Source organism: Aethalodelphis obliquidens, unplaced genomic scaffold (assembly GCF_003676395.1).
Source record: "Aethalodelphis obliquidens isolate GAN/ISIS:26980383/991018 unplaced genomic scaffold, ASM367639v1 scaffold17, whole genome shotgun sequence".
NCBI classification, from domain to species: Eukaryota; Metazoa; Chordata; class Mammalia; order Artiodactyla; family Delphinidae; genus Aethalodelphis; species Aethalodelphis obliquidens.
The window spans coordinates 2,367,903-2,388,601 of NW_020837961.1; the positions used below are offsets into that span (position 1 = coordinate 2,367,903).

Sequence of the window (20,699 nt, forward strand, 5' to 3'; positions counted from 1 at the left end):
CCTGTTTTCCCCGACACAACAGAATATTTCTGTTCTTGAACTTTTCGGCTCTGTGATCTTTATTTTAGGTGACAACAATGGATGGTCTATGCAACTTGACAAATATTTTGCCAATTACTACAAAATGACTTCCTGGTATCCTTTTGTGGCAGAAACATCTGAATGCTGTAAGTAATCAGAGGGAATGACGGTCCTTGCCTATAGGTTCATAGTAAGACACCATGTTCTTAAAAGTTGGATCCAACATTTTAAAAAATTTATAGTTTCCTATTTGCAAAATTATAATGTTCTAGTAGACACGCAGCCTTAAATTGAGGATTTTATTTTACGATCACTCAAGGATCATAAGTGCAACAGTAATAAATCATGCCGGGTATTGTTGTGGACAAGATTAACATCAGTCCATCAGGGTTGCTACTTTTCATTCCCCCTCTTCACAATCATTATAAACTCTGATATAAAAGCAACTCTGATATAAAGGAAACTGAAAATAGAAGAGCAGAGAAGCTGTTTGGATTTTAACGTTTGTAAGTGAGAAAGCTTCTGGAGTCTAAGCCACACCTCACAGCTACCAAAAAAGCCTTACTAATTAAAATCGACTACTTTTAGTCACATACCGAAAACTTACAAAAACCCTGGAAAGGGTCTGTAGGAGGGTATAACATTGAGGGTAAGCTATAATTTTTAAGATCAGAAAGATCTATATACATAATTCCTTTTAAATAAATGTTGCCTATTCTAATAAATTATTCAAATGTAAATGTGTGTCTTAAAGTTGTAATTTTAATCCTGGCTTTTCAAAACCTTGGTTAAAAAGCAGGCGTTGGGGAAAAGGATACTTCACTGTATTTTTCCCTTTATGTTCTACCACAAATTGTAAAGTACAGCTTTTTAAAATTTTTTAAATATTTTTTTGTCTTCATTACTCAAAAGAGACTAAAAAAAAACCTGCTAGCAAACCCCACTTTAAGGGGGTATACGTCCCTCCTGGAAGTCTCACAGGTCACTCAGCAATCTATCTCAACTTCATGTTGTCTTCTTGTCAAATATGGAGATCAGATTGCTTTATCATTAGAGAGCTAAAAGCTTTGGGGAAAGGAAAAAGTTAACAGGTATAATTTAACTACTAATACAAGGCAAAAAACGAATGGATTAAGCCATGTGATCTCAAAATGTAGTTTTTATTTTCTTATTTTATTGTACATCCTTTTCTTTTCATTTCTTAAATTTTAATTTAATCTTTTTATGTTTCACGTTATTCCCAAAAGGATGTTAGGCAATTTACAATAAAAATACGGCTACGAACAGACTTAACCCATTAACATGACAGAAGAGACAAAAATTCCATGCCGAGTGGGAAAAGGAATGGAGAAGAAAAATTAGATGAGGAAATCCTTACTAAGAAAATTTACTGCCTAGTTCTTAATTCTGTAGTCATTAAGTCAAAGAGGAAAAATAATGGGCTACATGACTTTTTCATAGTCTGGTCTGTAAAACAAAAATAAACAAAGGGGGAAAACAGATCAAGTTAGCAAGAGAAATAAATTTTTGCCTGATGATGAACTCTGGGAGAAATGTGTCCTAAGCATACTTACATAAGAGGAATGCAGCTACACACACAAAAAAAATGTTTCAAAAAATACAAAGGCGACGTTTTATCAATTCTTAGTAATGAACAAATATATGATTTTTAATTAGAGTTTTCAAGAAAGATGGGGGAGGGGTGGCAATTAATAATTCAATGTCTTTTTTCAAGCTTAAAAGCAGTGTAAGAATGAAATGGGAAGTGTAACGTAAGATTAAGGGGTGAAACTTAAATGAAGGTTCCTATGGTATCGCTTTATTACTTTTTTGTACCGCTTTATTTAAATCAGATTATAATAAGGATTTATTGGAAATTTAACTGAAAATGGCTTATAATACTTTTTGGCTGGATGAAAGAATGTGAGGAATTCACAGTTACAAAGTCACCTCTCAAGAAAAATATCATGGGAAACACATCCATCACTGACCAATATATTAATAAAGTTTAAATTTCAAGAATTTGGAAAGTATGGAGATTTGGAAAGAATTGTTCACTCAGCCATAATTTCACCACTCAGAAGCTACCAGCATTAACTTGCTGGTGCATTACTCATCTTTTTTTATTTGAACATAGTTGAAATTTTCTATGCAATCCATTCTTACCATATTTTCAGGTAGCATTTTAGCATAATCAGGTATCCATATTATACACTTTTCAAAATACTCTGTAAGTGACAATTTGTTTCCTCCTTCTTTCCTGGTGGATATTTAGGTGTCATTTTTTTCATCTTTTCCTATCACAGGTAACCTTGTGATCAGCATATATGGATTATCTGAATTCAGTCTGCATAATAGAAAAGACACACTGGATTAATGCCAACTTCACTGCCCTCCATTTTTACCTCTCATATTGTCCCTCTCAGGACCTTCGTGTTCCACCCTAACCCTGCACCTCCCATCCCCACAACGTTCACATTAGCAGAGGATAGAGAGAGAGAATCAGTTTCCAGAGCTCCATCGCCAGAATGGTCACTTACAACCATAAACCTGTTTTAAAGTTCTTGGCACAGACTCTGTTTACAAAACACACAAAACCTAAATTACGATCGATCTGAGCTCTCAGGATCCTGTAGGGAGCCTGCAGAGTTATTTGGGAGGAGAGGGAAAACACCTGTGGCCTCATAGCTGAGCAAAGAGACACGTGACTATTTCCAAGGCTGGAGCCGCCCGTGTGCATCTCTGTCACCCCCCCGGCTTTGCCTCAGCGTGTCTGCTTTGCCATCACGATGACTTTCTACTCTTCAGAAGCTTTACTGTAAAGGTTATAGACTAAAAGTCTGCAAACAGACAGTTCTGACAAGAAGTTGTGTTTGTCCTATGATGATTTAAAATGTTTTAAGTTAGGCATTATTATTTTTAAGTAGGTAATTATATAGTACGAAACATTGTCTTTCTGGCTTCTTTGAGGCAGTTGGTTGACTTGGCCACAGATGTTCCTGTTGTAATATAGGACAACAGTTCAGAGAAGCTGTCCCCCTGGGACTCCTGGGTGCAGTCTCTACCCGCTTTGCCTGCCCCTGTAGATATTCGAGGCTGTAACCTCTGCTCTAAGTGCAGAGTTTCAAAGTGAACGTAGAAAAGAACACACCTCATTGCTCCCAGGAATCGTCCATTCCCCATCAAGTCAGCAGTCAGATGATGTCTATTACTCCGAATAATAATCCCATTTCATTGCTTAGCTATATGAACACCCCACTGCAAGTCTCTAACAGACTTTAGAAATATCAGGTCACATCTTTAAGACTACCGCTATAGCCCCACAAGGTAATCAAAGGCATACATTCCATTTCCTCTCTCTTTCCAACTCTCATCAGTGAGAATAGAATGGCTATGCATAAGAAATATTCACTTCCTCAAGTGAAGCTGTAAGCATCCTTACATCCCTACATAGGCCAAAAGAAGTCTTTTGAAGAACTCCTGAATTAAAAAAAAAAAAAATCTCCCAGCACTATAGTTCAGAGTTGAGTTCTCTTTCTTGTTAGTCAAAAAGGGCTTCGTCTTCCATTAAAACTATTAATACTTTATTCTTAAACAGCAGCTTTAATATGGACATTAACGCCCATCACACCCTGTCCTGTCACCCTGGGACGTAGCTACTCTCCAAGGATAAGAAAGAGCAGATGACTTCATTCATTTTGCAACAAATGGAGAGGGGCAGGCTGCTTTTTTTTTTTCTTTAAATGCATGGGCTGGTAAATGTGTATGTTTCCTTTTCTTCAAGTTCTAGCATCATTTTAATGTTAAAAGCAAAACTTTGGAACCTTAATTTAAAGCTTTGCACAAATTGCGTACGTAAGACATGACACATTTTTGTATATGATTTTCTTATAGCTTTTTGTTTCTTTCTTTTCATTACCCTCCTGTTCCTGGTCCCTCATCATCCCCATTCCTTACCGCTTCCTCTTTATTCAGTGGTCGGTTCTGTGCCCGTGCAATGTCTTTGCCGAGGTTTAGAGCTTGATTGTGACGAGACCAATTTACGAGCCGTTCCATCAGTTTCTTCAAATGTGACTTTAATGTAAGTAGAAAAGAACGGCTCATCCTCACAGCCAGAACAGCCCCTGTGAAACTGTACCATAACTCAGGTGTACTTGTCATTATTAATAATGCGTTGTCACAAGATGATATCATTGTTCCTTGGTCAGTTATAATGATTGCTGATATTATTTGCATTTATTACATGATAGATCTGACTCTAAACTATTCTATATGTTCACTTATTTAGTTAGCCCCTCATAACAATCTTGTGAAGTATTTAGTATCGCCACATTTTATCTAAACAAAAGATGCAATCAAGTGTGTGTGCTGGGCTTCCCTGGTGGCGCAGTGGTTGGGAGTCCGCCTGCCGATGCAGGGGACACGGGTTCGTGCCCCGGTCCGGGAGGATCCCACGTGCCGCGGAGCGGCTGGGCCCGTGAGCCATGGCCGCTGAGCCTGCGCGTCCGGAGCCTGTGCTCCGCAACGGGAGAGACCGCAACAGTGAGAGGCCTGCGTACCGCAAAAAAATAAAATAAAAATAAAAATACCTCTCAAATAAAATCTCTCTAAAATTTTTTAAATGATATTATGAATACAAGAGTGACATCATGAAGCAAAATGTTTCCTGAAAGCTAGTGTTAAAGTAAATAAAGTTTATAATTATTCATAATGTTGTTAAAAGTAAAGAAAAAACCTTTAAGTAAGAACCAAAATTTACATTTATTTCAGGTCACTCAAGTGGAACTTAATAAGAAAACTTCCTCCTGATGGCTTTAAGAAGTACCATGATCTTCAGAAGCTGTAAGGAAAATTTTAATTCTTAGTGTTGAATTGACTAACATTTTTTGGCCTATCTGTTTCTTCCCACTTCTGCAGAGACAAACACTGCACCACTGCTTAAGTCTAGCCCCTCTTTGGGGAATTATTTAGCCATTAGCTGGAGACTACCAGGTAACACTTTTTTTCCTGAGTAATTCTAGAAGCTATCCTAGAAAAATCTCAGATACCTATCCCCAAAGAAACCAGAGTACGTGTGCTATGAACCCTCCGACCACACTGCCCCCAAGTGAATATACTCAAGAGGTTTTACTCTCTGCATTTCAATGCCCATCTTACAGAACGATGTAATGACCCCTTACCAGAGCTGCCCTCAAGATTAGATAGAGAAGGGACTTCCCTGGTGGTCCAGTGGGTAAGGCTCCATGCTCCCAATGCAGGGGGCCCAGGTTTGACCCCTGGTCAGGGAACTAGATCCCACATGCTACAACTACAGATCCTGCACGTGGCAACGAAGATCCCCTGTGCTGCAACTAAGACCTGGCACAGTCAAATAAATAAATAAACATTAAAAAATAAAAAAAGATTAGATAGAGAAGAATTTTCTTCCATATGTTTGCAAATTCAATCTCTACCTAAGAGAGAAAGTCCTTGGGGTTTGAAACCTCCAAGCATGTGTTTTAGGGACTTAATTCCATTTTCACATCTGCCTCATTGGTTGAGTTTTATCTGAAATGCTAGCTTCTCTTCAGTCTAAGATTACCTATGTACTCACAGAATCCATAATGGCCCAGGGGATGGTTAGCTGTTATTTAGGTCAACTTTGTGACTAAATCGTATTGTCATAGGCTTAAACTGTTGGGTTTAAATATTCTGTGCCTGAATGACACTATCTAGAAGACGTCTCAGAATTCCCAGTTTCATTCTCACACCTACACTGGTTTGGGATTTGTTTTTACACTAGAGACCCCTGGTATATAGATATCATCTATCTGTACTTTCTCTTTAAGATAATAAAGATAGAGCAGAATCAGAAGAAAAATGTATCCACTTTGTTTGATGAAATGTTCTCAAAGCTCGGATTACCTGCAGAAAAATATTTCACATCAGAAAATTAAATTCTAATAAAAATAACTTTTCAGGACTGTATTCTAGACATTTATCAATCAAGTGAGAAGAGCTTTTCAAAATTAAACCTGATACACAAACTTCAAGAGGATATTTCCTTACTTTATTTTCTGATTTCTGGAGTAGGAAGAATTTTTCTGATCTCTAGCACCACCTTATGTCCACATGGTTTAAAAGGAGTCGGGGCTTCGACTCTAAGCATCAGGATTCAATAGTTTAGCAATTTTACACAGTGAACATTGAATTAATTCTTGAACGACCAGTTTGTTCCAAGTAATAGATCAAAATAGCCTAATTACCAAAAAAGTTCTAATTGGTGATTGGCTCCACCTCCAGGCAATATAATCTATTGCTTAACAGAAAATTACAGTACTTAGAAATAAATGAATAAATACTTGTCAAAGTTTTTCTGTTTATTAGTGAGAAAGATGCATCGCCTAGTAAATGATTGGACCACAGCATGTTCTGTGAGAGTGTTCGGTGTATAACAAACTTAACATTTTACAATCAAAGTTAGGTTTCTTGCATGCTGGAGAAATAGGGACTCTCCTTTAGTCAAAATTTCTAATTAACTGAGAGTTGGCCCATACTGGTTTATCCCTTATCACTCCTAAAATCTGTGAAAATTATACATAAACTCAGCAAACCCTGAAGAACAATGGTGACCTGCATCAGTAGAAGAAATAAGAGTTGAAGCCCTTACTTTTGCCCTTGTTCACAACCTGGGGCCAGTGTACGTAGATGTGCAGAGCTTAAATGGGTGTGTGGGCTGCAACGGCTTGTGCTCCAGGTTCTGTCTCCTTTGACCTCCTGTTAACTCCAGACCCAACCTTCAGCATGACCTCAGTGAACTCCGCAGCCAGCATACTTCCTTGGCCTTCCAAGCTAATTTATCTTCTCCTAGACCTGATCCTTTTTTGCTGTTTGTTTTTTAACATGAAAACCAAGTGTTACTGTTTTTACTTCTTGTTCCTGGAAATTTTCTTTTAGCAAAAATTATAGTTCTGGTTTCAGAAGTTTGGGGACTCTTCCAGGCTAAAAATAAGATACTAATATATGCTTCCCCTGAAACTGGTCCCACCCTCTATGTTCTGGAATGTTGTCGATCTTCTCGGTCCACCTGATTCTTTCTATTTCTGTTTTTCTCTTTTGTCATATATACTCTTGGTAAGTTTCCTCAAACAGTTTTTGGAGCGAAACTTAGGTGTCAAATTAATACAATTGAAGTTGACTTGCTTGGCCAGTTTGTGGTTTACATGAAATATGGTTTGGGGTCTTAACGATGTCACAGCCTTGTAGTTTTGCCAACACTGTGTTGAATACTGTCAAGTTTGTAGAATTATAGCAGAAAATGTTAAAAAGTTAAAAAGGCTTCTAGGCTTGTTTGATTAGTGAGTGCATTACCATACACTAAAACTGAAGTTTCACTCATTAAAAATTCAAACATTAAATTTTAGCTCTCGGGCTTCCCTGGTGGCACAGTGGTTGAGAGTCCGCCTGCCGATGCAGGGGACGCGGGTTCGTGCCCCAGTCCGGGAAGATCCCACATGCCGCGGAGCGGCTGGGCCCGTGAGCCATGGCCGCTGAACCTGCGCGTCCGGAGTCTGTGCTCCGCAACGGGAGAGGCCACGACAGTGAGAGGCCCGCGTACCGCAAAAAAAAAAAAAAATTTAGCTCTCGTGTGCCTACCTTTATAACTAGAAGTTCCAAATAAAAACTAGCCTAATCGTATGTGAACTTAATCAAGAAACAAAATGACATGATACCCAGCTCTGCTAAATTATTTTGTTATGTTTACCTTTTTTAATTTTTAAGAATTTTTTGACATTTCCTCTTTCTTTTTTTTTTAACTTTTATTGACATATAGTTGATTTACAATGTTGTGTTCGTTTCAGGTGTACAGCACAGTGATTCAGTTATACATATACCTATAAGTATGTGTATTCTTTTTCGACATTCTCTTCCATTATAGGTTATCACAAGATATTGTGGTAAAATACACACAACATAAAATGTACTGGCTTGACCCTTTAGTGTACGTTCAGAGGCCTTACATCCGCCCGCATCTTTGCAGGGCCGTCACCGTCAGCCATCCGCAGAACTCTTTTCATCTTGCAAAGCTGAAACTACATTTCCTTACGTTTTCCTTTTAATCATCATTTTCACAGGTGCCTGCAAAACAATAAGATTAGATCCGTATCCGTCTACGCTTTCCGAGGACTCCACAGTCTTACTAAACTGTGAGTACCAGCACCCATTAGTCTGCCCTTCCGTGGTGGCCTGCCAGCCCGACCCATCCCACCCACCACGGCCCTCCCGCCCACGACAGTGCCCACGGGACATGCAGACAGTGGACGGTGAGCACAGGGCATGGGACCCTGAGTCACACAGGCTGCCGTCCCAGTCCTACCTCACCACTCGCTGGGTGTGTGAACTTGAGAACTTAATTTCCTTTCTAAGCATCGGCTCCCTCTACCGTAAAATGCAAACTACAACAGTACCTACCTCAGGATTGTTGTAAGGAGCGAATGAGAAAATCCGTGGGAAGAGTTGGGCACACTGTGCCGGGCACGTAGTAGGAACTCAATATACATAAGCCGTGGTGACGGGAATGAGGATTGAATGAACTTTATCAACATGAGAAAGTCTGGTGATGATTAAAATTTATGAAGGAAAAAACCCAAAGACTTCTCCAGTTACTCTTTTCCCACTAATTCTGCTTTTACAAATACATAAAGCACGATACGTTTAAAAGAACAAAGCTTTTTTTTAAATTATGGTAAAACGTATATAACAAATTTGCCATTTTAATCCTTTTTAAGGGTCTCGTTCAGTGGCGTTCAGTACATTCACACTGTTGTACAGCTATCCATCTCCAGAACTGTTCACCTTCCCAACTAAGACTCCACGCCCACTAAACACTAACTCCCCACGGCCCCTCCCAGGCCCTGGCACCCACCGTGGTACTTTCTGTCTCTATGAATCTGACTACTCTAGGGGACCTCACAGAAGTGGAATCAGGTAATATTTTCCCTTTAGTGTCAGGCCTTTTTCATCACGTCTTAAACTTAGCATAATGCCTTCAAGTCTCAGGCATGTTGTAACATATATTAGAATTTCCTCCCTGTTTAAGACTGAATAATAGTCCACTGTGTGTATATATATATATAAAATACCACATTTTCTATATTCATTCCTGATGGATGGACATTTAGGTCGTTTCCACCTTTCGGCTATTGTGAATAATGCTGCTATGAACGTTGGTGTACAAATATTTGAGTCTTTGCATTCCATTCTTTGGGGTGTACGCCCAGAAGTGGAATTGCTGGGTCATACGGCAGGTCTATGTTTGATTTTCTGAGGACCCACCATACTGTTTTCCACAGCATCTGCACCATTTTACCTTCTGGGATTTTGTTGTTGTTTTGTGTTGTGTTGTTTTTAATAACAGCCATCCTTATGGGTGTGAAGTAGCATCTCATTGTGGTTAAGAGCTAAGCTTTTTAAAACAGTCTTTCTCAAAGTTCCATTCCATTTCAGCTGCATTTTACCAGGCAGCTGAAACTTACCACCTAGAAGTTACTGAATGGAAATATAACCAAAAAATCACATTAATAAACAACTCCCTGTATTTTATTTCTGGCCCCTTGCCTTCTATCCTACCCCACTTTTTACTCCTTAACCCAAGAAACTCTTTCCGGTCAGATTCCTCACTGGCTGTACCAGAGTTTGGGGTTGAGTCAAGAAGGCCACCTAGGGCTTCCCCGGTGGCGCAGTGGTTGAGAGTCCGCCTGCCGATGCAGGGGACGCGGGTTCGTGCCCCGGTCCGGGAAGATCCCACATGCCGCGGAGTGGCTGGGCCCGTGAGCCATGGCCGCTAAGCCTGCGCGTCCGGAGCCTGTGCTCAGCAACGGGAGAGGCCACAGCAGTGACAGACCCGCGTACCACAAAAGAAAAAAAAAAAAAAAAAAGAAGGCCACCTAATCATTTACTAGCAGAGAAGGTCACCGGAGACCCAAAGTCTCAACAGTAACCCCTGTGGCTGTGTCTACCCCTTTCCTGCTCTTTCGTGTGTTAGCAAATTACTCAAAGTCAATACTGGAGTCGTCCTCATCATGCTTCTGCCTACCTTTCTCTACAGCCTCTCACAAATCTATTCAAAACTTGCTGAACAGCGTCTGCTTGGTTTAATGTTCAATGGGTGTGCAGGAGACTCTTGAAAGATGGCACAGACTGGAGAGTAAACTTAAGTGTCTTCCATCTGCACCTTGGTTTTTTCCTGGCGCGAGAATATTGTCTGGCTGTTAAAGTGTCACACGGTTCTGGTCTTTCATGGGTAAACATCAGATACTGCTCTTCATTCATCCGTAGACACTCATTATCCCTCACAGTGTGCAAGGTCTTCAGCGAGACACCGTGGGGGGCATAGAAAGAGAAGTCAGACCTGCTACCTTCTAGCTCCTTATTGCAGTATTGCAGGTAGAACCCTGTGCTTCCACCGGGGAGAGGCACCCACACGCTCTCTGGAAGCTTCCAGTCTACGGTGGGGAAACAATGCCAACATATACACAACAACTAGAGAATGGCAAGGGTGTTTACTTAACTAAGACTTAAACCTATGTGGTTCAGACCACAACTGCTAAGATGATTCCCTAAAAGGAGTGATTATTTTGGGTCCAGAGCAGTGAAGGATGACTCTGAAAAATGAATAGGACGGGGCAAATCAGACAGCACAGGGCATGGGGGGTGGATCAAGTCCCTTTCTAGAGGATTTCTAGTGGCTCTTAAGGGAACCCGTGAGTGTTCAGGGCAACTGTTGAAGAGATTCTTAACATCTTCCTGTGCCCAACTGGGGCTCCAGGCTTGCAAGGGAAGGAAGTGGCTCTAATATGGGGCCTTATCCTTTGCTACCCCCAAGAAAAGTCAAATCTGATGGAGAAGGGGAGATTCCTGGAAGGACAGATTTTACAGGATGTCAGCTCTAAGAGCTGTCAGAGTAGCAAAAAGAGAAATCAGTGTGGTCCGTGTATCAGGGGAAGAGGAATTTGAACAAATGCTTGCATGAGAATCATAGGCAATGAGGAAAAAGAACAGGAAAGAAGTTGAAATGGGAGGTTGAACAGAGACCTCATTCTACTAACATGCACCTAGTGTTCCTGACATGCCTGGCTCAAATGTTCAACAGCCCAGTGAATTAGGTATTGGTGTTATGTCCGTTTTAGAGTTGGGGAAACTGAGGATTTCTGAAGTTGCTGTTTGTTTCAGGTCACACTATTAACAAGTAGTGAAGCCAGGAACCAAACTGTCTGACAGCAGATTCAGAGCAGTGAGTTGCTGCATTAGAGAAACTGAGACAAAAATAAACACGCAAGACAATTTCTCTGCCATTTTAAGACAAAATGGAAGGAAAGGAATATTGCACACATTTGAGTCCAGTGCTTTTGCTACCATTGGCAACCTTAGGTATTTTGAGAGTCTCACCTCCACTTTACCAAACCAAAGGACAAAGTGAAGTGGAATTAGAGTTTTCCAAATATTTCCCTTGCTTTACCAGCTGCTGTTGGGCTGTGTGTGGTTGTGTGTGTGTCCAAAAGTTTTCTTCAGAAAAAAAAAGAGAAAAGGCCACATAAAGACTCTAAGGCCGGGGCTTTCCTGGTGGTGCAGTAGTTAAGAATCTGCCAGCCAATTCAGGAGACACGGGTTCGAGCCCTGCTCCAGGAAGATTCCACTTGCTGCAGAGCAACTAAGCACGTGTGCCACAACTACTGAGCCCACGTGCCACAACTACTGAGCCCACCAGCCACAACTACTGAAGCCCGCATGCCTAAAGCCCATGCTCCTCAACAAGAGAAGCCACCGCAATGAGAAGCCCGCGCACTGCAACGAAGAGTAGCCCCCGCTCACTGCAACTAGAGAAAGCCTGCGCGCAGCAACGAAGACCCAACGCAGCCAAAAATATAAAATAAATAAATTTTTTTAAAAAATAAATAAGGCCTCTATAAAAGAAGAGAGGTGATTTTGAAAGTTGTTAAAAGCTGGTGTTTGCTTTTGGAAGAAAACAAAGAAATAAACACGTAAGAGATCAGCACAACAGAAGGAAGAGTTGGTTCACTCTGCATAAGAGTGAGAAGTAAAGTCGGGTCAAAGTACAATGGGTCTGACTCTCCAGCAAGGCACCCAGAGCAGGTCCATACCTGCCTCCAGGGGCATCTCCTGCATCCCCTCACAGCCTCTTTACCATGACCCCTCACCTTGTCACCGTCACACCTCTCACCTTTGCATAAGCCATTTCCTCTGCCTGGAATCACTCCCACCCATGCTTTGCTTTGTGAATGACACACCTCACCCAAGGCTCAGTTGAGAAGAGCCTTTCTTTTTCTTTTCTTTTTTTGTAATTAATTTTCATTGGAGTATAGTTGCTTTACAATGTTGTCTTAGTTTCTGCTGTACAGCAAAGTGAATCAGCTGTACATATACACATAGCCCCTCTCTTTTGGATTTCCTTCCCATTTAGGTCACCACAGAGCACTGAGTAGAGTTCCCTGTGCTCTACAGTAGGTTCTCATTAGTTACCTATTTTATACACAGTATAATGTATATGTGTCAATCCCAATCTCCCAGTTCATCCCACGCCCTCCTTTCCCCCTTGGTGTCCATACGTTTATTCTCTACATCCATGTCTCTATTTATGCTTTGCAAATAAGATAAGATGTGGCACATATATACAATGGAATATTACTCAGCCATAAAAAAGGAACAAAACTGAGTTGTCTGTAGTGAGGTGGATGGACCTAGAGACTGTCATACAGAGTGAAGTAAGGCAGAAAGAGAAAAACAAATATCGTATATTAACACATATATGTGGCATCTAGAAAAATGGCACAGATGAACCTATTTGCAGGGCAGGAATAGAGACCTCTTTCTTTAACACTCCCTGTCCCCTCTCCCCTCCAAGCTCTGCTTCCCCAGTCCCAGCAGAGGCCGACACCTCCTCCGCTGAAAAGTCAGAGGAACTGTATGTTCTTGTTCTTTTCCCTCTGCTGCTGCAATAACTACCTGCTCACATGCTGTCTTCTACTAGATGCAAAGCCCCTCGGAGAAAGCGATTCCACACCTAGCACAATGCCGCAGCGTAGGGGCTCAAAACAACTTGATGAATAAATGAATAGACAGAGGGAGTGAGGGATTGGCTGATGGTGGGTTGATTATTGGGAAATGAAAAACTAGACGTGAAAAGGTAAGTGATAGAGAACTTTCAGGGCTCCGAGGGCAGGGAAATGGCCTGATGAGAACAACATATAAGAAAATTTAAGATGGACAATTATTGTTCTTCCTTTCCTTGTTATAAGATATCAAGAAGGTATCAAATTTACTGTAGTTATTTCTCTTTTTTCAGGTATCTCAGTCATAACAGAATAACCTTCTTGAAGCCGGGTGTTTTTGAAGATCTCCACAGACTAGAGTGGCTGTATGTTTAATTTATGTGGCATTTTATAGTACTAGCCTTTATGTTCGAAAAATATGTAAATGAACCCATTTTTTTCTTCTGGCTGGCAGGATAATTGAAGAGAATCATCTCAGTCGAATTTCCCCACTAACATTTTATGGACTAAATTCTCTTATTCTCCTGTAAGTACTAAAAATTTATGCAAATATTTCAACTGAAGGAAAAGGCATGAATAAAAATTGGGTTTAACAACATGACATTTAGAATTAAAACCCTAAAATGGAATTTTCAACTAAAAACCATCTCCTAGTCATATCCTATGAGGCTGTTTTGTAGTTGTAACAGTTTTATAAGATCTTTCATCTTCTAGAATGTCAGCCCATCAAAACTGAACACAGCCCCACTGCCATGCTTTATTGAAATATTCTTAAGCACACTGGTACTATCCTCTATTAATCTTGGTAAAGAAAAATACGTTTGTTTAAAATCACCTCCTTTTCAGTACCCACTACTGAAGGGCACAGGACTTTTCTTCAGTTGCTAATGTTACTGCTTCCTCCATATGATGGCTACCGTTTGTCTAATTTTATTACTGACAAGCACTTAAATATATCAAGACTTACAGAAAATCATTTGAGTGAGAAGACAACAAACTTAGTAGATGTTCATGACTTCATAAGAATAATGGTAAAACCACGTTTTGACTTCAGTTGAGAAAAGAAACAGAGAAATCAGGCTCCTTTTTGTTTCTCTTTTTCAGAGCACTGATGAATAACATCCTTACCCGCCTGCCTGACAAGCCTCTTTGTCAGCACATGCCCAGGCTGCACTGGCTGTAAGTTGCTGTATCTCCTCTTTTTAAAAATGTTTATTGAAGTATAGTAGTTGACTTACACTGTTGTGTTACTTTCAGGTGTACAACAAAGTGATTCACTTATACATATACATACATCCACTCTTTTTTAGATTCTTTTCCCATATAGGTCATGACAGAGTATTGAGTAGAGTTCTCTGTGCTATACAGTAAGTCCTTATTAGTTATCTATTTCATATACAGTAGTGTGTATATGTCAATCCCAAACTCTTAATTTATCCCTCCCCCCCCTTTCCCCTTTGGTAACCATAGTTTGTTTTCTATGTCTGTGAGTCTCTTTCTGTTCTGTAAATAAGTTCATTGGTATCATTTTTGTAGATTCCACATATAAGTGATATCATATGGTATTTGTTGCTTTCTGACTTACTTCATTTAGTGTGATAATCTCCAGCTTCATCCATGTTGCTGCAACTGGCGTTATTTCATTCTTTTTATGGCTGAGTAATATTCCATTGTATAGAGGTACCACATCTTCTTTATCCATTCCTCTGTTGATGGATATTTAGGTTGCTTCCATGTCTTGACTACTGTAAATAGTGCTGCTATGAACATAAGGGGTGCATGTATATTTTCAAATTAGAGTTTTCTCCAGATACATGCCCAGGAGTGGGATTGCTGGATCATATGGTAGCTCTATTTTTAGTTTTTTAAGGAACCTCCCTACTCTTCTCCATAGTGACTGCACCAATTTACATTCCCACCAAAAGTGTAGGAGGGTTCTCTCTATCTCTTCTTACAGAAGACAACTAACTTGTCTGGTTTTGCCTAGTTCATTTCAGATGTCAGGTTTTTTCAAATGGTAGTTGTTAATATTTTTAGCATGATTTTCTTATTAAACATCCCTATTATCTAAACTAACTCCTCTAAACTCTTATCAAAATAAAACATCTCCAAAACACAAGACATACTTTGGAGGCAGGAAGAAGGAAGACAGAAGGGATGTTATGATATCTATGTAACATCACCCCTTCCCCCCTGTCAATCTGTTCACCTGTTCATTTGGTACAGAAAGACTAAGCCACTTTAGTTTCATTGCTAAATTCTGTGTAATAAGACTATGATACTTAGGCTTTATTTTTGAAGTCTCATCACAACAGAATATGTTCCACAGAGTTTTTCACACAGTAGTTTTGTTTGTGGTAATTAGCATCACTCTACCTATGCAGAACTCATTTACCCAGTAAATGTGTCTATTTAAAATACAGGCAAAAATGAAGAAATAAATCCAAAATATTTCTTTAAATGTTCAGTCAATAACCTGCATATACTCTATATATGAAAATCCCCTCTGTCTTTTATTTGTAGGGAATTCCCAAAAGTTTGGTCAAAACACACTAGTTTGGAACCGTCTAGGGGAAGAGAAACATCCCCCAAATCATTAGTAAGTCCAGAGGGCATCTTGATATGACAGTATAGTACCCTCAGTAATGACGAACTAAGTCATCAAGGAAAGGGCAAATTAAGTGCGATATTCTTTGTGGTGATTAAATTTGGGCTCAAAAGAATTCACTAATGGTAATTACATGCTCAGTGATCCAAACTTAGTAATGAAGTAAAACTGATTAATATTTATATGAGTAAATTAAAAATTCATGCATTGAGACCAGAAGTAAATGTGGGAGATTTTATGCCCATACAATAAGAAATCTTTCCTTTGTTTTTAAAAAGGTAGCCAAATGTATATTTCAGATAAAAATAAAAAATGATTAGGATTTATAACTAAAGACGTGGACTTTTTAAATTTTTGTTACTAAAATTATAATCTTTAAGTTTTAGCTATCCAAAACAACTCACTCCACATGCATCCCTGAGAGTGAATGTTGTCCCAATTTTAATGCTAGTAATAATTTTTGCTTTGTAAGTATTCATTTTTTAAAATTAATTACAATATCTTTACCTTGTGCATGAACTGTCATTTAGCAAAGTACAAACTAGAAAATCTGTTGGATGTGTCGGCAAACATTTGTTTAACTATGGTTAAGTAGAAAAATAGAAATAAAACAAAAAGAGATATGACAGCCCAGGAGAATATATTTGCAAGATATACAACAGACAACAGATTAAAACTTTTAATATAGTTCTTTCAAAGCAATAAAAAAACTATAAACACCACACTAAAAGATGTGATATTCAAAAAGGAAGGAATATAACTAATAAATAAGCATATGAACAGATGGGGCAATAGCCAAAGATGAGCTAAAGAGCAAGAGGGTAAAGTAAACTTTTATCCGGGGATGAGACAAAGCAAGTTTATATATAGGCAGAAGAAGCTAATGTAAAGGATTTGTAAACGTGGAAAACAGTGAGGATACATTATGGAGCAAGGTCCTGGAAGCCGTGGAAAGGATGGACAAATAAGATGGAATACACACACAGGTGCAATAAAGATGAAGGCACCTGCCCTGCTTCAATCGACACGGCACAATTTCAAGATCATAATATGAAGTATAAAGAAAAAGTCACGGAAGGATACATATTATATATGACAATTCCATTCCAACAATGCTGTGCTGAAGCTGTAGACAGCCTCAAGACAATATTGCTCCCACTCTACCAATGAGGAAGAACTTTACAATCTACACAGTCTTAATTTTCTCCAGCCTGTCAGTCATAAGGCAAGCAGGGAAACAATTCTAAGGAGTGACCAAGAGAGACGGGACATATACAGTATTTCACCTTTGGCAGAGCACAAGATGAAGCGTTGACCCTCATAGAGCAGGTACAAAGAAAACTGCTAAAATTTTAATAAACCTGTAAAGGTTAAGTGTGGGCTAGTGTAACCCTTTGGAATACTGGGAACCCCACACTCAAGGGAGTCAGCTATTCCTAACCGGCTCTTTTTCTCTGGCCTCCACCAGCTCATGGAAAAAGCTGGGAGTAATTAAGGAAACCAGACAGAGTCTTCTTTGGTGGCATGCAGGCACAAACCCCACCTTCTCCCCTAGACTCTTCCCTCTTAGGAAGGAAAAGCTTTACACCATGGGGAGAGGGACAGAAAATCTTCCTGCAGCCAGGGACTGTGCATAGATCCACTGCTTCCAAAGGAGTGCTAGCAGCCAAAGCTCTCTACTCCAGCAACAGGGGCAAATAAACCTCTCCAGCCCAGGATCCTGCACTGTTGCCAAGTGGGTTGGGGCTTCTGGGGCATGTGGGACAACCATGCTGAGAAAGCCCCATCCCAGAAAGAGCAAGAGAAACAATTCTTGTCAAATTATAAAGCAATCAACAGAACTAGGCCCAGAGATAACTCAGATGTTACAACTACGAAACAAGGGAATTAAAATACTTATGATTAATCAGTTAAATGATTAATCATAAGTATTTGGGAAATACAAATGGGAAAGGTGGGCAAAACATGCACACATGGAAAATGTCTGCAAAGAGATGGAAGCTTTAAAGAGAATCAGAGAATTACTTCAACAGGCTGAACACAGCTAACAAAAGAATCAATGACCTTGAAGACAGGTCAATAGAAAGCTTTCATTTGAATCAAAATGAGAACAGAGCATAAAACAAAGATAGAACAGAGAATCCAAAAGTTACAGGATAATATAAAAGTGTCTCAAAATGCGTTAAAGTGGTCACAGCAAAAGAAGAGAAGGACAACAGGACAGAAGATGTTACCAAAAATCTTGAGTCTGCTCACCAGACGCACAGCAAAGCCAATCTACTGGCACCAGATTGTGGTGAAGAAAAGTACAGCATTTATTGCAGGTGCCGAGCAAGGAGAATGGGCAGCTCATGCTCAAAAGACCCAAATTCCCTGATGGTTTTCAGGGAAGGGTTTTTAAAGGCAGGGTGAGGGAGGGGACTGCAGGGTGTGTGATCAGCTTGTGCACAACTCTCTGATTGGTTGGTGGTGAGGTAACAGGGTGATGTTACGGGAATCTCAATCATCAACCTTCTGGTTCCAACCAGCCTGGGGTCTACGTGCTGGTGATCAGCATGCCGTTAACTTCCTCCACCTGGTGAGGGTTTTAGTGTCTGCAAAACAACTCAAGGATATGGCTCAGGGTATTATCTATTGCCCTTGAGGAGGAACTAAAGGACCTTGAATTTGTTTTATGGCTAAACTATTAGTATTTTGTCTTGCTTGACTATTTTCCTTTGTTTCACCATTTTCTCACTTCTCTGATTAAATCTGCTCTTTGGAACTCAGGGAAGGCCTAAGAGGCTAAAGCTTTTCTACAAACAAGAGGTGGGGGACATAGGGTCCTGCTCATTTTTCAAAGAAATATCTGAAGAGATAATGACCAAGAATTTTCTAAAATGATGTAATACAAAAAACCAAAAAAAAAAATCTAAGAAACTCAGAAAAGAAAACAAGCAGAAGTAGAAAAGAAAAAAAAACAAACTGGACAAATCATAGTCAAACTGCTGAAAACCAAAGATAAAGAAAAGCAAAGAAAAAAGCTTGAGACAACCAGAGAAAACAGAGATATTCAAGCTGTAAAACGAAGATAAGAAATGCAGCACTAATTCTTTTTAAAAGATGGAGGGGCTGTGTTAACACTGGAAAAAAATAGCCTTCTGAACAAAGACTATCACCAGGGATAAAGAGAAATATCACAGAATGATACAGGGCTCAATATGGCAAGAGCCACAGTAATCTTAATTGAGTAAGCAGTTTCAAAGGAATAAAGTGAAACCATAACACTATAAAGAAAAATAGCCTGGCGTCAAGAGATGTCATTTAAAACTAAGAAATCTACCAATATGTGGCTATTTGATATTCCTAAGGTGAATATTAATAAATAGCATATAATTGATCAAAATCCTATGGTGAGAGAGAGAGAGGAAAGAAAAGGCAGGAAGACAATACATACTCATTCCATCATTTCTTATAATAGGAAATTGATAAGTGTTATTGTTATTCTCTAAGAAAGAGAAGATACGATGTATTGGGTAAAGTTGTAGTTATAAAGGTTACCAATAGAATATACAAGCCTTTTTCAATGTTAGAATAAATAAAATTTTTAAGCCATTTGTTGAAAGATTTTTTAATCTATAAAACCATATAATAATATTTTTAAATAGCAGACTAAGGTAAGATACATTAGTCAGATCAATAAACATAAGTGGGCTAAAATTACCTACTAAAAAGAGAAACAGATTTTCAAGTTGGATCACAGAGCAAAATCTAACTCAGTACTATGTACAAAAAAGGCCAGCTGTAACTAAGTGATTAAGAAAGATTAAAAATAAAAGACTGCTCAAACGTATGCCATGTAAATGCAAACCAAAGAAAGTAGGCATCATTTTTTATCTAAGTAGGTAGAAGTTTGGCCAATTTGCATTAAGCAGTACAAAGAAGGACATTTAAATGCTATAGTGTGCAATTTCCAATACAAGATATTATATTAGGAGTATATATATGCACCAAATAGATTCATATAACAACCAAAACAAAAGAAAAATAGACATACATAAGCGATAAGAAATAATAATCCACCTCTTTCAGTCCATGAAAGATCAAGGAAAACCAAAAAAAGGATATGGAGAACTAAATAACATAGTTAACGAGTTAACTCTAACTGGTACATATCAAAGTGCAAAGTCCCTTCTCGATAACAGAACAGATTTATTTGGGGCGTCAAAGTACCCAGCTAAAATACTACATTCCCAGACTTCCCCACGTCTAGACAGAGCCACGTGGCCGAGCCCTAATTAATAAGGAGGAAGATGTATAGTGTGGAACTTCTGGGCAACCTCCTTAAAGAGAAACAGGAAGAACCTCCCTTTCTTTCCTTATCCAGAAAAGATGGATATGATGGCTCAAGCTTTAGCAACATCTTGGAACACAAAGACAAGGACCTGTGGACAGTGGATATGAAAGACCTTAGGTTTCTAACAACTTAGTAAAATTACCAGACTAGCCTTGGACTACCCAACCCTAGATTTTTTTTTAAATCCTTGTGTAGTTATGCTGTTATAGTTGGGTCTCTGTTCTATGTACCTGTGCTTAATCTTAATAGATATAAACTGAAAGTGAAGAACGCCCAAAACACATTCACCAGAATTGACCATGTATTTTAGGACATACACGTTCACAAACAAAACTCAGAAAACGCGGGATTAGCCTAAAGCAGAAGGAGGGTCATCGCATCCTGGGTGTAGGAGACCAGGTGCACATACAGGTAAATCACGGATGTCGGGCAGAAAGGCGAAGGCTTTCCCCTCCTTCATCACCTCAATTTTCTCTGTGAGATAGGAGCCAGAAAAGTACGGGAGGAAGTAGAGGGAGAGGAGATTTGCGTGTTTACAAAAAGCCCCTAGGGGATGAGAGAGGGAATTGAGAGGGCAAGATTCTTGGTGTTTTTGTTTTCTGTTATTGTTCTTCAGATCCAAGAACGAAATTTTCATTTTCAGCCAGTTCTGCCATGTATAGAGGGAAACATAAAGTGGTTATAT

General features: G+C 39.4%; 1 protein-coding gene across 1 annotated transcript in view; it reads left to right on the forward strand.

Annotated features, from left to right (window-relative positions):
• Positions 1-20,699, forward strand: part of RXFP1 (relaxin family peptide receptor 1) — a 63,091-nt gene that overhangs the window by 20,844 nt on the left and 21,548 nt on the right. The window contains exons 2-8 of the mRNA XM_027116821.1: positions 69-167; positions 3,997-4,102; positions 4,792-4,863; positions 8,136-8,207; positions 13,364-13,435; positions 13,525-13,596; positions 14,175-14,249. Of these exons, the coding sequence (XP_026972622.1) occupies positions 89-167; positions 3,997-4,102; positions 4,792-4,863; positions 8,136-8,207; positions 13,364-13,435; positions 13,525-13,596; positions 14,175-14,249 (548 nt within the window). The 5' untranslated portion in view covers positions 69-88. The remainder of the gene's footprint in view (positions 1-68; positions 168-3,996; positions 4,103-4,791; positions 4,864-8,135; positions 8,208-13,363; positions 13,436-13,524; positions 13,597-14,174; positions 14,250-20,699) is intronic.